Genomic DNA, 19052 nt, shown 5'->3' on the forward strand with positions numbered 1-19052 from the left:
TTTATTGAAGAAACCGGCTAGAGCATTAAAAAGAATATCTGTAGTCTCTTTTAATACTTTGGGACTAATGAAGTTGGGTCTAACTGCTTTAGACTGATCAAGATTAACCAATACATCCTTTACATCATTAGTTGGAACTATTGTAATATGACTAAGCTTGGTACGAGAGATACACGAATCATCTTCCTGTAGTACGGGAGTCATCAACTCTAGATGGGCTAGAAAAATAAAAGTTAAAAATGTCGGCTTTATCATTATCCTCATTGTAGTTAATTCCGTAACTAATGATTGTTGGAATGTTAGTTTTGTCAGTATCTATTTTGGTGAACTTTTAGAGGATTTTCCAACATGACTTTGACTGATTTGGGACGGTAGTTCTAATGACAGTTTTTTGAAATAATTTTCTTTGGACTGTCTAATTAGGTTGACACGCTTATTATATTTTGTGTTTCAATATTTCACCTAACTAAATTACATAAAGTCATTATTGGATTTAATAAATGTTTATTCGCTGTGGTTAAAATATTATGCCTAATTTCAAAAGTTGATTATATTTTAATCAAATAGCTGATCAATTTCGAAACTGTTCTTGTGGCCAATTACACATCAAGGGCTCAGAAGTAGAAATATATTTGCGATAATAAGTACTAATTAGTTAGTTACGTTCATAAGCACGTTTGACCTATGTCAAGTAATCTGGAGTGAGCGTCGATGTTTGTCACATGACGTGTATGCAATACCTCTCGATTGCTGGAACCATTCGTTTCTCTTTATTATGTAGGTGTATTTGAAATAAAGGTCAATATAGGATTATTTGAAATATGGGCCAAGGTATGTGTATTTGAAATATGCGCCAATGAAGGTGTATTTGAAATATGCGCCAATGAAGGTGTATTTGAAATATCGGCCAATGAAGGTGTATTTGAAATATCGGCCAATGTAGGTGTATTTGAAACATGGACCAATGAAGGTGTATTTGAAATATGCGCCAATGAAGGTGTATTTGAAATATCGGCCAATGTAGGTGTATTTGAAACATGGACCAATGAAGGTGTATTTGTAATATGGGCCAATGTAGGTGTATTTGTAATATGGGCCAATGTAGGTGTATTTGTAATAAAGGTCAATGTAGGATTATTTGAATTATGGGCCAATGAAGGTGTATTTGAAATAAAGGTCAATGTAGGATTATTTGAAATATGGGCCAAGGTATGTGTATTTGAAATATGCACCAATGAAGGTGTATTTGAAATATGCGCCAATGAAGGTGTATTTGAAATATCGGCCAATGAAGTTGTATTTGAAATATGGACCAATGAAGGTGTATTTGTAATATGGGCCAATGTAGGTGTATTTGTAATATGGGCCAATGTAGGTGTATTTGAATTATGGGCCAATGAAGGTGTATTTGAAATAAAGGTCAAAGTAGGATTATTTGAAATATGGGCCAAGGTATGTGTATTTGAAATAAAGGTCAATGTAGGATTATTTGAAATATGGGCCAAGGTATGTGTATTTGAAATATGCGCCAATGAAGGTGTATTTGAAATATGGGCCAAGGTATGTGTATTTGAAATATGGGCCAATGTAGGAGTATTTGAAATATGGGCCAATGTAGGTGTATTTGAAATATGGGCCAATGTAGGTGTATTTGAAATATGGGCTAATGTATGTGTAGTTGAAATATGGGCCAATGTAGGAGTATTTGAAATATGGGCCAATGTAGGTGTATTTGAAATATGGGCCAATGTAGGTGTATTTGAAATATGGGCCAATGTAGGTGTATTTGAAATATGGGCCAATGTAGGTGTATTTGAAATACTGGCCAAGATAATTTAAAGGCGCATATATATGGAAATGTGCTCTTTTTTTGCCAACTATCGATTTGACTTTGAGGTCCGGTAAATAATAAAATAAATATCCGATAAAGTATGTTAAATTCGCTATACGAACCTTGGAAGGCATACATATTATAGGACTTGACCATGGTATGTCAATACGTTTTATAGTCATTTGATAATGATATAAATTGCTGTTATATGAATGTCATCAGATGTGTAACTAACCTGAAATGTTAGTCGCTCGTACTCCGGTGGTTCTAGTCCTACTCGTGCCCCAAACCAATCCAAAGTGGCGTTGACAAATTCAAGCATTGCGATGAATGCGATCATATTCACGGCTATGTTTGCTATCAGAGTGATCGACTGGGATGCGCCGTTGGAAGCTGCCTCGATCACATTCCTCTCTGGACTTAGTGATACCGGAACCGGAAGTAAAGTAGAATGTGGGTTAAGGAACAATTCATTCTCACTGAGTTAACATTTTTCTTTTTATAAAACCTGTTCAACCAAATATCACAAATTAAATAATATTTCACGGTCGTTAAAAGTCCGAAAAAATTAACAGAACGGTAAAATAAATCACAATATTTCGTAAATAAGCATATAAATTATCACTTTCTGCAAATAATTGTGTACTTCATATTCCTTCTCAACAGACACACGAAGCTAGGCACTTACACGGTGATAAACATGGTTAGCACTTATTAAGAACACGTCATCACATTATCTCATCAGTTGTACAATGTTAATGAATTGTCATAGTTTGTGGGTATGTTAGTAAGAGCACGAGTGCAGTTTGTTTGGTTCATCGCTTCGTGAACAGCCAGGGTCATTTTGAGGCAGGGACACCTTGTAGTAGTTGGTGACTACCTCGCTGAACAACATACGGGAGCCAGTCGCTTGCCATCCAGAACAATCATTAGGGTTAAGTGCCTTGCCCAAGGGACATTCACCTGAAGTTACGTGGCCAGTGTAACGTTGAAAATCAACCCGGGGTCAGTTTTCAACGTTGAATATTGACCCTGAATACCGTTGAAAATTAAGCCATCAGCGCATTCTTCAATCCGACCCTGGAATATGGACCCCGATTAAAACTGACCCCATTACAAATGCTTTACCATTTTGCAACTTAACCCGCCATGTCGACTCGATAAATATGGCCGAATCGACCAAAACAAATGTCAATGGCACTAGTTCAAAGTTCAAGGTCATGCGACGAGTTATTCATTTATTGATTTCACTTGAAGCTCAATATTCGACATTCAACAGTAATTATTGCCCAACGAGGGAACTTTTGAATGTCGTGTAGCTCGACATACGACATTTCGTATTCTGTGACATAACTGGCCAGTCCTTTCCGATCTGTCAGTGTTCTATCTACAATTCGTTAAATATCACTCCCTTGTAACGTGTCTCCTAATCAATGTTAAAAACAGATCCCTACGTGTATGTGTAAATCTCTTTATCTCTATATCTCGGTTGCATATTTTAATGGCGTGACTGGCTTCAGGATAGACAAAAGTATATGCTTTGCCGTATTCTGATATCAGATACACGTATTTTTTTTTATATAAAAACATTAGTTATATCAAAACATAAATTTTAATTTATTGTTTGATCTCGAAAATCGATTTTCTGATATGATATCAAGGATCAAAATTGAAATCTTAATTTCTGATGTAAAAAAAAAAATCGAATGTTTGATAATAAAAAAATAAAAATTATTGATATAGGAAAATAGTGAATAAAATAGTAATTATCAATGATGAAAGAACGAAGGAGGGGACCACATTGGACAAATAAAGATTGCAAAAGTCTGTACATCACATAGCATGTCAGCACAAGACCGCGTGACGTCATTCGAACATTGCTGACGTATACAACAGGAAGTCAGGGGACCAATCATATGGCTCCAAAGTGATAAACAACGGGAGTTTACGGGAGCTTCGAGATAGTAAAAAATACATAAAATTACGAGTACGATTCTCCCGGATTGTCCAACCTTCGGTGATTGTGGCGTCACATTTTGGTGGGAATATCGTACTCAAACCATTTAGTTTTACATCATTTTTACTATCTTTGAAACTCTCGTATCAAACAACCAAGCCCAAATATCCTATGGCCTGGTTGTGTGCTTAAAAATATCAAAAACCATCCGTCGAAACAAAATATGTCGACTAACGGACAGGAAATTGCTTCAAGACGATGAATTGGAAGCTAATGTAATTCAAATAGCTACTTAGAAGAGGGTGCTTACAGCGAAAAAGGCAATCTAAGGCCCCAGGCAGATCGGTGAAGCTTGTGTTGAACAGTCAATTTTCATCGGACAATTTTCAACAAACCATCCGTTTAGAATTGACCTTTTAAGCCGTCATTTTTCAACGACACGACCCATTTTCAACGGCATCCGGGTCCATATTCAACGTTAAAAAGTGACCCAGGGTCCATATTCAACGATAAACAGTGACCCAGGGTCCTGCTGACCTAGTCTCTACCTTACACCGGCTGAGCTATCGCGACGCCCTCACCTAAGGTTATGTGGACGTCGGCGCTCTGACTGAGCTATCACGGCCCCCTCTCCTGAGGTTACGTGGCCGGCGCTCTAACCGACCAAACTATCACGGCCCCCTCACCTGAGGTTACTTGGCCGGGGCTCTAAGCGGTTGAGCTATCACGGCCCCCTCACCTGAGGTTACTTGGCTGGCGCTCAAACCGACAGAACCGACTGAGCTATTGCGGCCCCTCACCTGACTAAGATATCACGGTACCCTCACCTAAGGTAACGTGGTCAGCGCTCTACCGATTAAGCTATCACGGCCCCCTCACCAGAGGTTACGTGCTCAGCAATACACTCCCGGGGGCGTAGCTAGGCCAACACAAATGTGTAAGCCCAGGTGAGGGGTGTGGGGGCCGCCTAGGCCCCCAGCGGGTCCAGGGCAGAGCCCTGGTAGGGAGATTAGGGGGCGAAGCCCTCCGACGGAAAATGAACTTAAATATTTTATGAGGGTTTGAAAATTGATTTCCGAGATAGTAATTTCAAAATATGTTTAATTCTAAATCATACTGAACTACAAGTTTTCCGGTATAAACATATAATTAATGTTCATTTGTTTCTATAGTTTAGACAAAAGACAATTGTCTGTCTAAATTTAAAGGCATTTTCAATTTGGGTAAGAAATCTCATGTCTAGGTAATTCGGGCCTTTCTGGGATAATTTGTGGTCGGAACATGTAGGTCCGACTTTGCCATATGTCTGTGGTACATAATGTACGTTACTTGGGCCAGGAAATGAGCTATCAGCAGACTGGTTCAACTTTTTAGTCGCTGATTCTTCTTCCTTGGGTTTGAAGAATGTTTCGATCCATTTTTTGAAGCCTTCTTCATTTTGAATAGATACACTTTTCAACATTACACAACCGGAAACAGGGGGTTGACAGTAATGGACAAATATGATGTGATAGATATTCCAGAATGCACTAGACATATATTTATTTAAGAAATAATTAACGATGATTCGTGTATTGTTGCATGATATACAACGAGGACGAGGATATTTTGCAATTAAATTAATAACGAAGGCCGCAGGCCTGAGTTATTAATTAAAATTGCAAAATATCTAAGTCCGAGTTGTATATCCTGCAACAATACACGAGTCAAAGTTGATTATTTCTATTCTACCATGTACTGTTTAGTTCTGAGATCGACCTCTTTCTAATAGAAAAACGGCAAAGAAACCCGGGAAAACCTTGTAATTTATTTCTTGAGTATTGCATTATTTTGTTGATAAAATGTACATTTCTTTACAGGCACTACAGTACTACAATCAAGAACATCTATCGTATGGCATTGATTTTTTAAGGCCTTCGTGGGATTCGAACTCGCGTCGTGATACAAAATAAGCAAAGACTAACCATTAGCCCACTCGGCTATAGTAACCGTATTATTTCTGGGTGAATATTAGATACATAACATTGTAACAGACGTGACTCACGAGCGTGTGTTATTGACACGAGCGTGTATTATTGGAAAATAATACATGGTTTTAAACCAATCAAAACTGGCGTTGCATAGCAAACATGGTAGAATTCATTTTATTTTATAATATATAGCACACAGTGGTACATTTTCTGGTATTATCAATCATTTGGTTATAATATTAAATCAAAACTTTGAAGTCATAATCACTCACTTTTTCTCGGAGGCTACTTGAAATGTTGGACCATAACATAAAGGTATGATTTTTATGTGTAAGCCCGGGCTTTGTTTTGGAATGGACGCTACGCCCCTGACTCCTTTGTGACAACGCTCTATTAATAATGATTGGACCAGAGATTGTTAGAGTATATCTTTATGCTATATGTACATAATTGTATTATCCATCCGTGTGTCTGTAAAACTATGAAAATTGATGTTTCGAAACTTTATTGTGAAGCTGCACGCGCTTAAGTTTCACGTGAAGTCCCAAGGAACAAATGAGCGTTGCACATTACAGACTGAGCTGTAATAGAAATTGTACTAACGTTGCTGTGCCCTAGCAGTTGATGGTTTTCAAGTGCATGTTGACGTAACGTACACGGTTTTTAAGTACGGTGATAAAATAGCTTTGTTTGAAATGTTGAACTGTTAAAGTATACAACTATACTTTTTTGATCTACATGGACTGGATAATGGAATTAGGACCAATTCGTTCGAACTTTAAATTCACTAACGAATGTTAATGTTCGCCAGACTGAAGTGGAATGACACCAGTGAGAATTAGGAACAATATAGCTACCTACCCTTTGTCCATCTGGTAGACTTTGTCAGGGTCCATCTGTGGTCGATTGGTTTCTGGATAAATCAGTTTTGACAGTGCTAACGCAGCAGGCGCGGACATGACCGAGGCAGAGAGGAGATGGTTAGCGGGTACCTGTTGGTATAGACAGCAGAAACCTGTAACTACCCATCAAAATAAACTTAAACATCATGAAGTATAAGTACCTGGTAAACTTCATCAAATAGTGTGAAACCTAATGCTACATTTCATAATAAACTCAACTTAAAACATACTGATAAACATTCACATGTAGTCTTAAATCTATCATTCACCGGGTGGGCGAGCTAATTATCGTCTACATGTGTATTAAACACCGGGTGGGCGAGCTAATTATCGTCTACATGTGTATTAAACACCGGGTGGGCGAGCTAATTATCGTCTTCAGGTGTATTAAACACCGGGTGGGCGAGCTAATTATCGTCTACATGTGTATTAAACACCGGGTGGGCGAGCTAATTATCGTCTACAGGTGTATTAAACACCGGGTGGCCGAGCTAATTATCGTCTACAGGTGTATTAAACACCGGGTGGGCGAGCTAATTATCGTCTACAGGTGTATTAAACACCGGGTGGGCGAGCTAATTATCGTCTACATGTGTATTAAACACCGGGTGGGCGAGCTAATTATCGTCTACATGTGTATTAAACACCGGGTGGGCGAGCTAATTATCGTCTACATGTGTATTAAACACCGGGTGGGCGAGCTAATTATCGTCTACAGGTGTATTAAACACCGGGTGGGCGAGCTAATTATCGTCTACATGTGTATTAAACACCGGCTGGGCGAGCTAATTATCGTCTACAGGTGTATTAAACACCGGGTGGGCGAGCTAATTATCGTCTACATGTGTATTAAACACCGGGTGGGCGAGCTAATTATCGTCTACAGGTGTATTAAACACCGGGTGGGCGAGCTAATTATCGTCTACAGGTGTATTAAACACCGGGTGGGCGAGCTAATTATCGTTTACATGTGTATTAAACACCGGGTGGGCGAGCTAATTATCGTCTACATGTGTATTAAACACCGGGTGGGCGAGCTAATTATCGTCTACAGGTGTATTAAACACCGGGTGGGCGAGCTAATTATCGTCTACAGGTGTATTAAACACCGGGTGGGCGAGCTAATTATCGTCTACAGGTGTATTAAACACCGGGTGGGCGAGCTAATTATCGTCTACAGGTGTATTAAACACCGGGTGGGCGAGCTAATTATCGTCTACAGGTGTATTAAACACCGGGTGGGCGAGCTAATTATCGTCTACAGGTTTATTAAACACCGGGTGGGCGAGCTAATTATCGTCTACAGGTGTATTAAACACCGGGTGGGCGAGCTAATTATCGCCTACATGTGTATTAAACACCGGGTGGGCGAGCTAATTATCGTCTACATGTGTATTAAATACCGGGTGGCCGAGCTAATTATCGTCTACAGGTGTATTAAACACCGGGTGGGCGAGCTAATCATCGTCTACATGTGTATTAAACACCGGGTGGGCGAGCTAATTATCGTCTACAGGTGTATTAAACACCGGGTGGCCGAGCTAATTATCGTCTACAGGTGTATTAAACACCGGGTGGGCGAGCTAATTATCGTCTACAGGTGTATTAAACACCGGGTGGGCGAGCTAATTATCGTCTACAGGTGTATTAAACACCGGGTGGGCGAGCTAATTATCGTCTACATGTGTATTAAACAAAGTCACGAAAACGCATTGAAAATTTGTCGAAATGAATTTTAATATACAGAGACCGTAAAAATATATAGAAGTAAAATAAGTTGCGTTCCGAGACTTGTCCACGTCTCTGAATGTGAAAGTATACACTGTACACGGATGGTACAACATTTTTGATTGGATCAAAAGGTGAGCATGTCCCATATCCTTAAAAGCCTATATTATTAATCTAATCGAAATCAACCGTGCCATTCATTATCGTTTTAATCTTTATCACATCGCATATCTTAAAAGCAGTGTGCTATGACGTGGAACAATATACAACGTTGCTTAACAAGATCAGGATAATACGATGTATAAGTTTAGACATTATGTAAATTACTTTAGAAAACATTGCTTATAACAATAACATCTTTCTCGGTGAATCTATTCGCGGGTAAAGCAAATAACACGCGAGGTTTAAAGGGTATGACGTTAAATAAGCCAGGACTGGAGTGTTGTCTGTTTGATGTTACCCAGGACTGGGTGTTGTCTGTATGATGTTACCCAGGACTGGGTGTTGTCTGTTTGATGTTACCCAGGACTGGGTGTTGTCTGTATGATGTTACCAAGGACTGTGTGTTGTCTGTATGATGTTACCAAGGACTGGGTGTTGTCTGTATAATGTTACCCAGGACTGGGTGTTGTCTGTATGATGTTACCCAGAACTGAGTGTTGTCTGTATGATGTTACCCAGAACTGAGTGTTGTCTGTATGATGTTACCATGGACTGGGTGTTGTCTGTATGATGTTACCATGGACTGGGTGTTGTCTGTATGATGTTACCCAGGACTGGGCGTTGTCTGTATGATGTTACCAAGGACTGAGTGTTGTCTGTATGATGTTACCTAGGATTGGGTGTTGTCTGTATGACGTTACCCAGGACTGGGTGTTGTCTGTATGATGTTACCCAGGACTTGGTGTTGTCTGTATGATGTTACCCAGGACTGAATGTTGTCTGTATGATGTTACCCAGGACTGGTTGTTGTCTGTATGATGTTACACAGGACTGGAGTGTTGTCTGTATAATGTTACCTAGGACTGGGTGTTGTCTGTATGATGTTACCTAGGACTGAGTGTTGTCTGTTTGATGTTACACAGGACGGGGTGTTGTCTGTATGATGTTACCCAAGACGGGGTGTTGTCTGTATGACGTTACCCAGGACTGGGTGTTGTATGTATGTTACCCCGGACTGGAGTGTTGTCTGTATGATATTACCCAGGACTGAGTGTTGTCTGTATGATGTTACCCAGGACTGAGTGTTGTCTGTATGATGTTACCCAGGACTGGGTGTTGTCTGTATGATGTTACCCAGGACTGAGTGTTGTCTGTATGATGTTACCCAGGACTGAGTGTTGTCTGTATGATGTTACCTAGGACTGGAGTGTTGTCTGTATGATGTTACCCAGGACTGGGTGTTGTCAGTACGATGTTACCCAGGACTTGGTGTTGTCTGTATGATGTTACCCAGGACTGAGTGTTGTCTGTATGATGTTACCCAGGACTGAGTGTTGTCTGTATGATGTTACCCAGGACTGGGTGTTGTCTGTATGATGTTACCCGGGACTGGGTGTTGTTTGTACGATGTTACCCAGGACTGAGTGTTGTCTGTATGATGTTACCCAGGACAGAGTGATGTCTGTATGATGTTACCCAGGACTGGATGTTGTCTCTATGATGTTACCCAGGACTGAGTGTTGTCTGTATGATGTTACCCAGGAATGTGTGTTGTCTGTATGATGTACCCAGGACTGAGTGTTGTCTGTATGATGTTACCCAGGACTGAGTGTTGTCTGTATGATGTTACCCAGGACTGGGTGTTGTCTGTATGATGTTGCCCAGGACTGAGTGTTGTCTGTATGATGTTACCCAGGACTGGGTGTTGTCTGTATGACGTTACCCAGGACTGAGTGTTGTCTGTATGATGTTACCCAGGACTGGGTGTTGTCTGTATGTTACCCAGGGCTGGGTGTTGTCTGTATGATGTTACCCAGGACTGAGTGTTGTCTGTATGATGTTACCCAGGACTGGGTGTTGTCTGTATGATGTTACCCAGGACTGGGTGTTGTCTGTATGATGTTACCCAGGACTGGGTGTTGTCTGTGTGATGTTACCCAGGACTGAATGTTGTCTGTTTGATGTTACCCAGGACTAGAGTGTTGTCTGTATGATGTTACCCAGGACTGGGTGTTGTCTGTATGACGTTACCAAGGACTGGGTGTTGTCTGAATGATCTTACAGGAGCTTGACTCCCGCGCCACCTAACATTATGACCCTGCCTAAGCTTACGTACCCCTCTGCTAACTATCCAGCTAAGCGAAGGCCTGTTGAAATGTGGCACACCTCCGGAAACAAATCCGTTCGACTGCCCCCTGAGCGAGCCAGACACCCGAATATATACCCGAGATTGCGCCCCAGGCATGCTCGTGCGAATCTATTTATAAACAGCTACAACTGGATAAGCGACAATAACAGGGTCAGCCAGACATGACCTGGCGACGTCACAATCCCCTCGATCGTCGTCGAGCTGACTGGTAACAAAATAACATAATATCTAATACTGTACGTTGTTTTTACGATGCTTAGTTTTAATCAGTCCCTGAAATCCTCTCCAACTACACATCTATGGGACCAGTCTATCACACTTCACTGCTCAAATAAATTGAAATCTTGATCGAACTAAAATGTAAATTCAAATTCTAAATATAAGCACAAAAGGCATCAATTTAGGCGGAAAACCTTGAAAAATACAGGGATGATCAGACGAGGGGTCCACTGGTGACTTATTGATGCCTCGTTAGTGGGTATGTACATGTACAGTGTATAGGTATACACACAATACTAAATAGTGAACAATCTAATTGAAATCTAGATCCTCGTTCTCACTAAGTTACATGAATATCTAACAACATCCTATAAGGGGTCACGTTCTGATGACCTCTGAGATGTGTATTCGACTTTCAGGGCGAATTGTCAATTTCGTCACAGCATTGCATCTGAAGCAAACCATATCGACAGAGCAAGTATTAAACTATTTAAACTATATGCTTTGTTGGACGAAATGACTTGAAACAAATTGACAGATTTTGTATGTACTCTACTCATGCTACATGTAATTCGTACATATAAAGTTCACTTCCAAGATTCTGGAAGTAGTCATTTGATTGGCTGATCAAAAAGGTCACCTTGGCATTACTACTTTTTAGGATGTTGTTAGATGTTAATGTAATGGAGTAAAAGTGAGGATCTAGATTTCAATTAGTTTGTTCACTGTTTGTTATTGTGAGTATACCTGTTCATACCCACTAACGAGGCATCAATAAGTCACCAGTTGACCCTTCGTCTGATCATCCTTCTACTTATCAAGGTTCTCCGTCTAAATTGATGCCTTTTGTTTTTCGATTTTGAATTTGAATTACAGGTTGTTTTACTCTCGATATTTTCTCTTTCAAACCACTATTGTCATCTATGAAAGATTTCCACATTTCTAAGGTACAGGTCCTATGGGATATATTCTCCATTGTTTACTTTAACATCAATTTATACATATTGTTATTTCACAGTTTCCCTCACGTACGTTTATCAGGATATAGGCGGCCATGACAGTTCCCGCTATGGTTGCAAAGCCTCCAGTGAGTACAGCATGAAGCTCAGAGTTCGTCATATCCGGGAGAAATGGTTTAATCAGTAAAGGAGCCTCACTCTGAAATAGAAACGACTTAATTAATAAAAGAGACACACTCTAAAATAGGAACGGCTTAATAAGTAATTAAGCCTAATTCTGATCAATGAATGCCCTCTCTCTTAAACAGAACCCAATCACTGAATACAATATATGTTATTTTTAATCTATATAAGCTATTCCTATATTTTGTGAAAATATAATCAATGTTTAGATATTTTGTGTATAAACACATGTATTTAGATGCGTTTGTAAATATATTTCATTATGTATCTAAGGATTAACTTGAATATACATTGTTATGACATCTAGTAGCGGTTTATATAGAGTACAAACTGTTTTGTGTTATAGATTTACAACATACACATCATGTCCAGGTGAGTGGTGATAATCTAATCCACAGGAGACAATCCCTGTGGAAATCAACTCTTATTTATGGAATATTTGCACGCCGCCGTATGAGCCCATAACGGTTTATGCCCATGAAAATGCTTGTTACAAGCAAGATTCAATAATATTGTATTGTCTTTGCTGTATGGAGGATGAGCCTGAAGACGAGGTTTATACTTAATAGGCTATCAACAATACATTTAAGCATTTATTATGACAAAATCATAATGTTTCCGACCATATACAAGGTAATTTTCCTCATATAACGATAAAATATGTAGAAGTGAAACCATAATGCGATTAAGCATATTTTTATCCACGGAAACTATTTCATATCAACTTAATTTACCACGTGACCTATGCTTATAGATCATAATTACTGACAACCAACCCCAAGCCTGCATTGTGTACGTATGCATTAACTAAACGAATCCAGCGTAAATCTACATCTCGCCGTAATGTAGGAGTATATCGGTATAATAACTAATAACAAGGTGATCGTATAAATGTGGAATATAGTCTTCCCTGGATTGCATTAAGAGTGATTGAGCCAATTAGGTCCCTAATCCCAAAATGAATTACTGCTTAAAATCAAGACGAAAAGAAATCATAACACACTGAATGATCCCAGTTTGTATGTACAGTTACAAATTTGTAGAATTGATTATTAGTCCAGTCAAATTAAGTTTTATCTTCGAAAAAAATGCAATAGAAATTATTTCTTCTGTTTAATATTCAGAAAACGTGTACAAACAACATATCAAAAATATCGGGAAATATTGGTTGGGGAACATGTTTAATTTTGTTATGTAAATACAGCGCATTTGTGTATTGCGCAGTTTGCCGTTGCGGGCTGCCGTACACAGTAAGGGAGATAACCAGATGCTTATTGTTGTAGCACATCACATCTCGACGTATGACTTTATATCTTCGTAATGCTGGTTTGCTGCTGTGTTTACTATGGTAAGTTCTCAAATAGTTACTAAGAATGATTTAGATGCTGTCTACAACGAGATTTTCTGAAAACAAGATTAATAAAAATATGGAAAGAATTTGTTTTGATCATCGTCTGCTTGTTTGTTTACTTCGAATCGCTTCAACTGGTACGCAACCAAACCTGTTATTTTTCTGAAAATTCAGCTCTACCACTGTACACTGTATATAATCTAAAGATGGTCATATATGATTGCAGTATGCCACCTTTCAAAGTTATTAACGAAATTATTAAAGAAAGGCTTCGAAGGAGTATCGTATTTTTGTCGGGTTTTCAACTGTATGGAAGCCCGTACACGTGTAAAAATCGTGAAAACTATAGGATGTGTAGACCTATTGGGGAAAACACGATCAATATCGTACAAAAATGTATATTATGCATTTTCTGTTTAATATGATATCAGTTTATATATGTTAAGTCAAATTTTAAAAGTGTTCACTGTTTATTAATCCAGATTTTTCGAAATGTTGCCCTGTACATTGGTCATCGGTAAACATTTGCAATTTGAGTAGCTTGCATGCTTGCATCGATTTTCTTGCAATATTGAATTTATTACGCGAATTTATAATATTTGAAATATTTTCAAACTTTGTAAATAATATATTATGTAGTGGTACATGTACATAATAATGAATGAATATTCTATTTTCATGCAAAATTCCAGAAACATGTTAAAAATTGCATACATACTGCGTTATACTAGTATTTTGATCAGGCGTGATATGCGTTCATATTTCAGTATTGTTTGTTTCGTTATTATCGTTTCCACCAGCCTTTTTTGTTTCCCCACCCCCACGTATGCTTTAAGTTTTTCCCAATGGATCGGATCTTGGTCATGTACAGCGAACATCGGATTCTCAAAAAAAAAAAATCATGTTTGCACCAAGGATGCCGATTCACTAGGTATCCTGCTTCATCACCAATTTGGCTCCAAGTTCCTTATTGAGACTCTAGGTAGCCTGGGTTTTTGTTCGTCGTACTCTGAAGCACAAAGATTCGAAACAAGTGCCGCGGCCGCCAAAGGAACGAATATTCTCGGATTTATATGTGGATGTTAATACGTTCAAGTGGTAGGGAAGGCGGACGTATTATTTCAATGTGTTCACTATCGTTTGATTGCGCTAGTAAATATATACCCGATTTACAGGCTAATACGGTTTCAGCAATGTCGTAATTACTGTAAACGTGGAAATTTACGCGGGGGGGGGGGGGGGGGGGGGGGGGGGGGGGGGGATTTACGCTAATTACGCGGATTCCTTTTAATCGCGAAAATTTCCCACACGTGTATTATTTTGATGTTAATTTGAGTAAGCTCGAACTACGAACGAAGGTGGGTCAATCGCGAAAATTACCCCCGCGCGTATAGTTTATGTATCGAAATCGTGAAATCAACCCCCCGCGAAAATAACCACTTTTACAGTACAAAGTTTTCTATGAACCCTTGTTTATCACGTGACAGTACTAGTGATACAACCTCTAATCTACATCTAAAGAAGAGGACACGTGCTATAAGTGAGACAAATTGTGAAAGTTATCCTATATTAGGCGCCTCTCGCACTTAACACCCTTTGCGCTGAAATTTTGTGCAATTTACGTCATAGATTTGAAACATTGGTAAACATGTTTAGCCTTTTGATGCCTTTTCGACATTTAAAAGGTTACGCAGTGTGTATAAGGAAGATTCTCGAGGTTGGTGTTAACACTGTATTAGGAATCTGTCGTTAATGTACTGTGCCAGTATTCCGACAAAGCTGACGATATCACAGAAGCAAATGGCCATTAAAGTGCGCACAATAGTACCGAGTTATAGTTATCTTACTGTGTCAGCCAGGAGGCCACAGGTGTTCGATATTTACGTGTCCAATAAATATGTTGGCAGCTGCGTTTAGCGACTCAGTGGGCGAAGTGCCGAGAGTGGAGGCCATGAAGCGGGCGATGTTACAGATGATGAACTGCATGACGCCCAGGTAATAGAGGACGGATACGGTGGTACTGAAAAACACTACCACCGTCAGGGCCTGTAACAAATATAAACATATACAGTGTAAATATTAACACTACCACCGTGAGGGCCTGTAACAAATATAAACATATACAGTGTAAATAAAAACACTACCACCGTCAGGGCCTGTTACAAATATAAACATATACAGTGTAAATATATACACTACCACCGTCAGGGCCTGTAACAAATATAAACATATACAGTGTAAATATATACACTACCACCGTCAGGGCCTGTAGTAAATATAAACATATACAGTGTAAATATAAACACTACCACCGTGAGGGCCTGTAGTAAATATAAACATATACAGTGTAAATATAAACACTACCACCGTGAGGGCCTGTAGTAAATATAAACATATACAGTGTAAATATAAACACTACCACCGTCAGGGCCTGTAGTAAATATAAACATATACAGTGTAAATATAAACACTACCACCGTCAGGGCCTGTAACAAATATAAACATATACAGTGTAAATTTAAACACTACCACCGTCAGGGCCTGTAACAAATATAAACATATACAGTGTAAATATAAACACTACCACCGTCAGGGCCTGTAACAAATATAAACATATACATTGTAAATATAAACACTACCACCGTCAGGGCCTGTAACAAATATAAACATATATAGTGTAAATATATATACATACTACCACCGTCAGGGCCTGTAACAAATATAAACATATATAGTGTAAATATATATACATGTACTACCACCGTCAGGGCCTGTAACAAATATAAACATATATAGTGTAAATATATATACATGTACTACCACTGTCAGGGCCTGTAGCAAATATAAACATATACAGTGTAAATATATATACATGTACTACCACCGTCAGGGCCTGTAACAAATATAAACATATACAGTGTAAATATATATACATGTACTACCACTGTCAGGGCCTGTAGCAAATATATAGAGATTGGATTTCACTTTTATGTTAACCATGCTTTTATGGAGCAATTCCTCTAAGAATATATTCTATGGTTCGCCCATTTAGAATATATTCTTAGAGGAATTGCTCCATAAAAGCATGGTTCACATAAAAGTGAAATCCAATCCCTATATTTACACTTACGGATGTTGTTTCTATAAGTCTTTGTGATTACAATATTTTTTCTTTGTAAATAAAAAAAATCATATAAAAGTCGGACACAGTGGGAGGAGTCAATTATTAGAACAGTCAATTGTGGCGCTTCACAACAAATTGAGACTTTTTTTCCGCGGTAAAAAAATAGTTTTTATTATGATATTAACATAAATAACAAAAACATTTTGATAGATTATCATATTTAATATTATCAAACATGTTATTTAGATTTCAAATTAGAAAATAACCCTTTGTAACTTAAATTGTAAATGTAAACAAAGCCATGTGCTTAGCGAAAGTAGTTCCCGTAGCCTGTCATATTTTCATACGCAAGTTCAAAGGTCAATGTTTCCATGCAAGAATGGTAAGCAAATCGGTCTGGTATTGTTATATAGTGACAAAACTTTGCAAGTGTAAATATATGCTTGTAAGATATCACTGGATTTTATTTTTACATGAACCTTAATGTTAAAAACATGTCGACCTCATACTCTCGGATAAAAGCCAGGATATTAAGATTTCTTAGCATACAACTGTAGTTATTAACATCAAGTTATTTCGGATTGTATTTCCGATGAAAATTAATTAGTCTAGGAAGATATTGATTCGAATAATAGGGAAAACAAGAAATTATGAACTGAAAGAGACAAAACGAGCAATTATGAAAAAACCTGGCTCTGGTTGCTCAAAGACTTGACATTTCGAACCTGTGATCAATGCGTCAGTTACTGTACGCTGTAGTTTACAACTTATTATCAGGCTAAATACTGACAACAATGGTTGTACATTACAGACATGTGGATTAGGTAGAGTCTGAATGGAATATCTCATCTCCTCTACAAATCACACACATGTGGATTAGGTAGGGTCTGAATGGAATATCTCATCTCCTCTACAAATCACACACATGTGGATTAGGTAGGGTCTGAATGGAATATCTCATCTCCTCTACAAATTACACACATGTGGATTAGGTAGGGTCTGAATGGAATATCTCATCTCCTCTACAAATTACACACATGTGGATTAGGTTGGGTCTGAATGGAATATCAGATCTTCTCTTCAAATCACACACATGTGGATTAGGTAGGGTCTGAACGAGATATGTCATCTCCTCTAAAAATCACACACATGTGGATTAGGTAGGGTCTGAATGGAATATCTCATCTTCTCTACAAATCACACACATGTGGATTAGGTAGGGTCTTCATTAGATACAAATGTATCTCATCTCCTCTACAAATTACAAACATGTGGATTAGGTAGGGTCTGAATGGAATATCTCATCTCCTCTACAAATTACACACATGTGGATTAGGTAGGGTCTGAATGGAATATCTCATCTCCTCTACAAATTACACACATGTGGATTAGGTAGGGTCTGAATGGAATATCTCATCTTCTCTTCAAATTACACACATGTGGATTAGGTAGGGTCTGAATGGAATATCTCATCTCCTCTACAAATCACACACATGTGGATTAGGTTGGGTCTGAATGGAATATATCATCTCCTCTACAAATTACACACATGTGGATTAGGTAGGGTCTGAATGGAATATCTCATCTCCTCTACAAATTACACACATGTGGATTAGGTAGGGTCTGAATGGAATATCTCATCTCCTCTACAAATCACACACATGTGGATTAGGTAGGGTCTGAATGGAATATCTCATCTCCTCTACAAATTACAAACATGTGGATTAGGTAGGGTCTGAATGAGATATGTCATCTTCTTTACAAATTGCACACATGTGGATTAGGTAGGGTCTGAATGGAATATCTCATCTTCTTTACAAATCACACACATATGGATTACCTGAAAGGCACAGGGTTACCTTAAGACCCAGGGTTACCTTATAGACACATGGTTACCTTATAGACATGGGGTTACCTTATAGACACGGGGTTACCTTACATACATGGGGTTACCTTAAACTCTGGGTTACCTTAAGACACCGGTTTACCTTTAACACTGGGTTACCTTAAACACTGGGTTACCTTAAACACTGGGTTACCTTAAACACTGGGTTACCTTAAGACACCGGGTTACCTTAAACACTAGTTTACCTTAAACATTGGATTACCTTAAACACTGGGATACCTTAAACACTGGGTTACCTTAAACACAGAGTTACCTTAAATCTGGGTTACCTTAAACACTGGGTTACCTTAAGACACGTGGTTACCTTAAATGCAAAGAAATGATCTGTGTACTTCTCTCCAAAAACGAACATTGAGCCTTTGTCGGTGTAGGAAAGGAATTCATAGACACGCTGCCCAAGCCACTTAAACGCCTGGAGGCCGAAATGCCACCTCAGGATGAGCAGAGCAAACAGGAATTGGAGGGCCAAGCCCCAAAATACAGGACGCCACTTCACCTTCAATAAAAGTACAGCTTTAGTTCGATACAAATTTGTCATAAACTGGGAGTCTTAAACGTACATATTAACATATTTTCAAAGTTAAAATTGATGTTTCCAATACTTGTTCATA

The 19052-nt window shown here is 38.7% G+C and overlaps 1 protein-coding gene across 1 annotated transcript in view; it reads right to left on the reverse strand.

Annotated features, from left to right (window-relative positions):
• Positions 1–19052, reverse strand: part of LOC117343406 (solute carrier family 28 member 3-like) — a 43837-nt gene that overhangs the window by 16770 nt on the left and 8015 nt on the right. Inside the window, exons 3-7 of the mRNA XM_033905748.1 lie at positions 18746–18937; positions 15296–15457; positions 11951–12076; positions 6620–6750; positions 2067–2250 (exon numbers count right to left, since the gene is read on the reverse strand). Of these exons, the coding sequence (XP_033761639.1) occupies positions 2067–2250; positions 6620–6750; positions 11951–12076; positions 15296–15457; positions 18746–18937 (795 nt within the window). The remainder of the gene's footprint in view (positions 1–2066; positions 2251–6619; positions 6751–11950; positions 12077–15295; positions 15458–18745; positions 18938–19052) is intronic.

The sequence above is a fragment of the Pecten maximus genome, chromosome 15 (genome assembly GCF_902652985.1).
Source record: "Pecten maximus chromosome 15, xPecMax1.1, whole genome shotgun sequence".
Classification (NCBI taxonomy): Eukaryota; Metazoa; Mollusca; class Bivalvia; order Pectinida; family Pectinidae; genus Pecten; species Pecten maximus.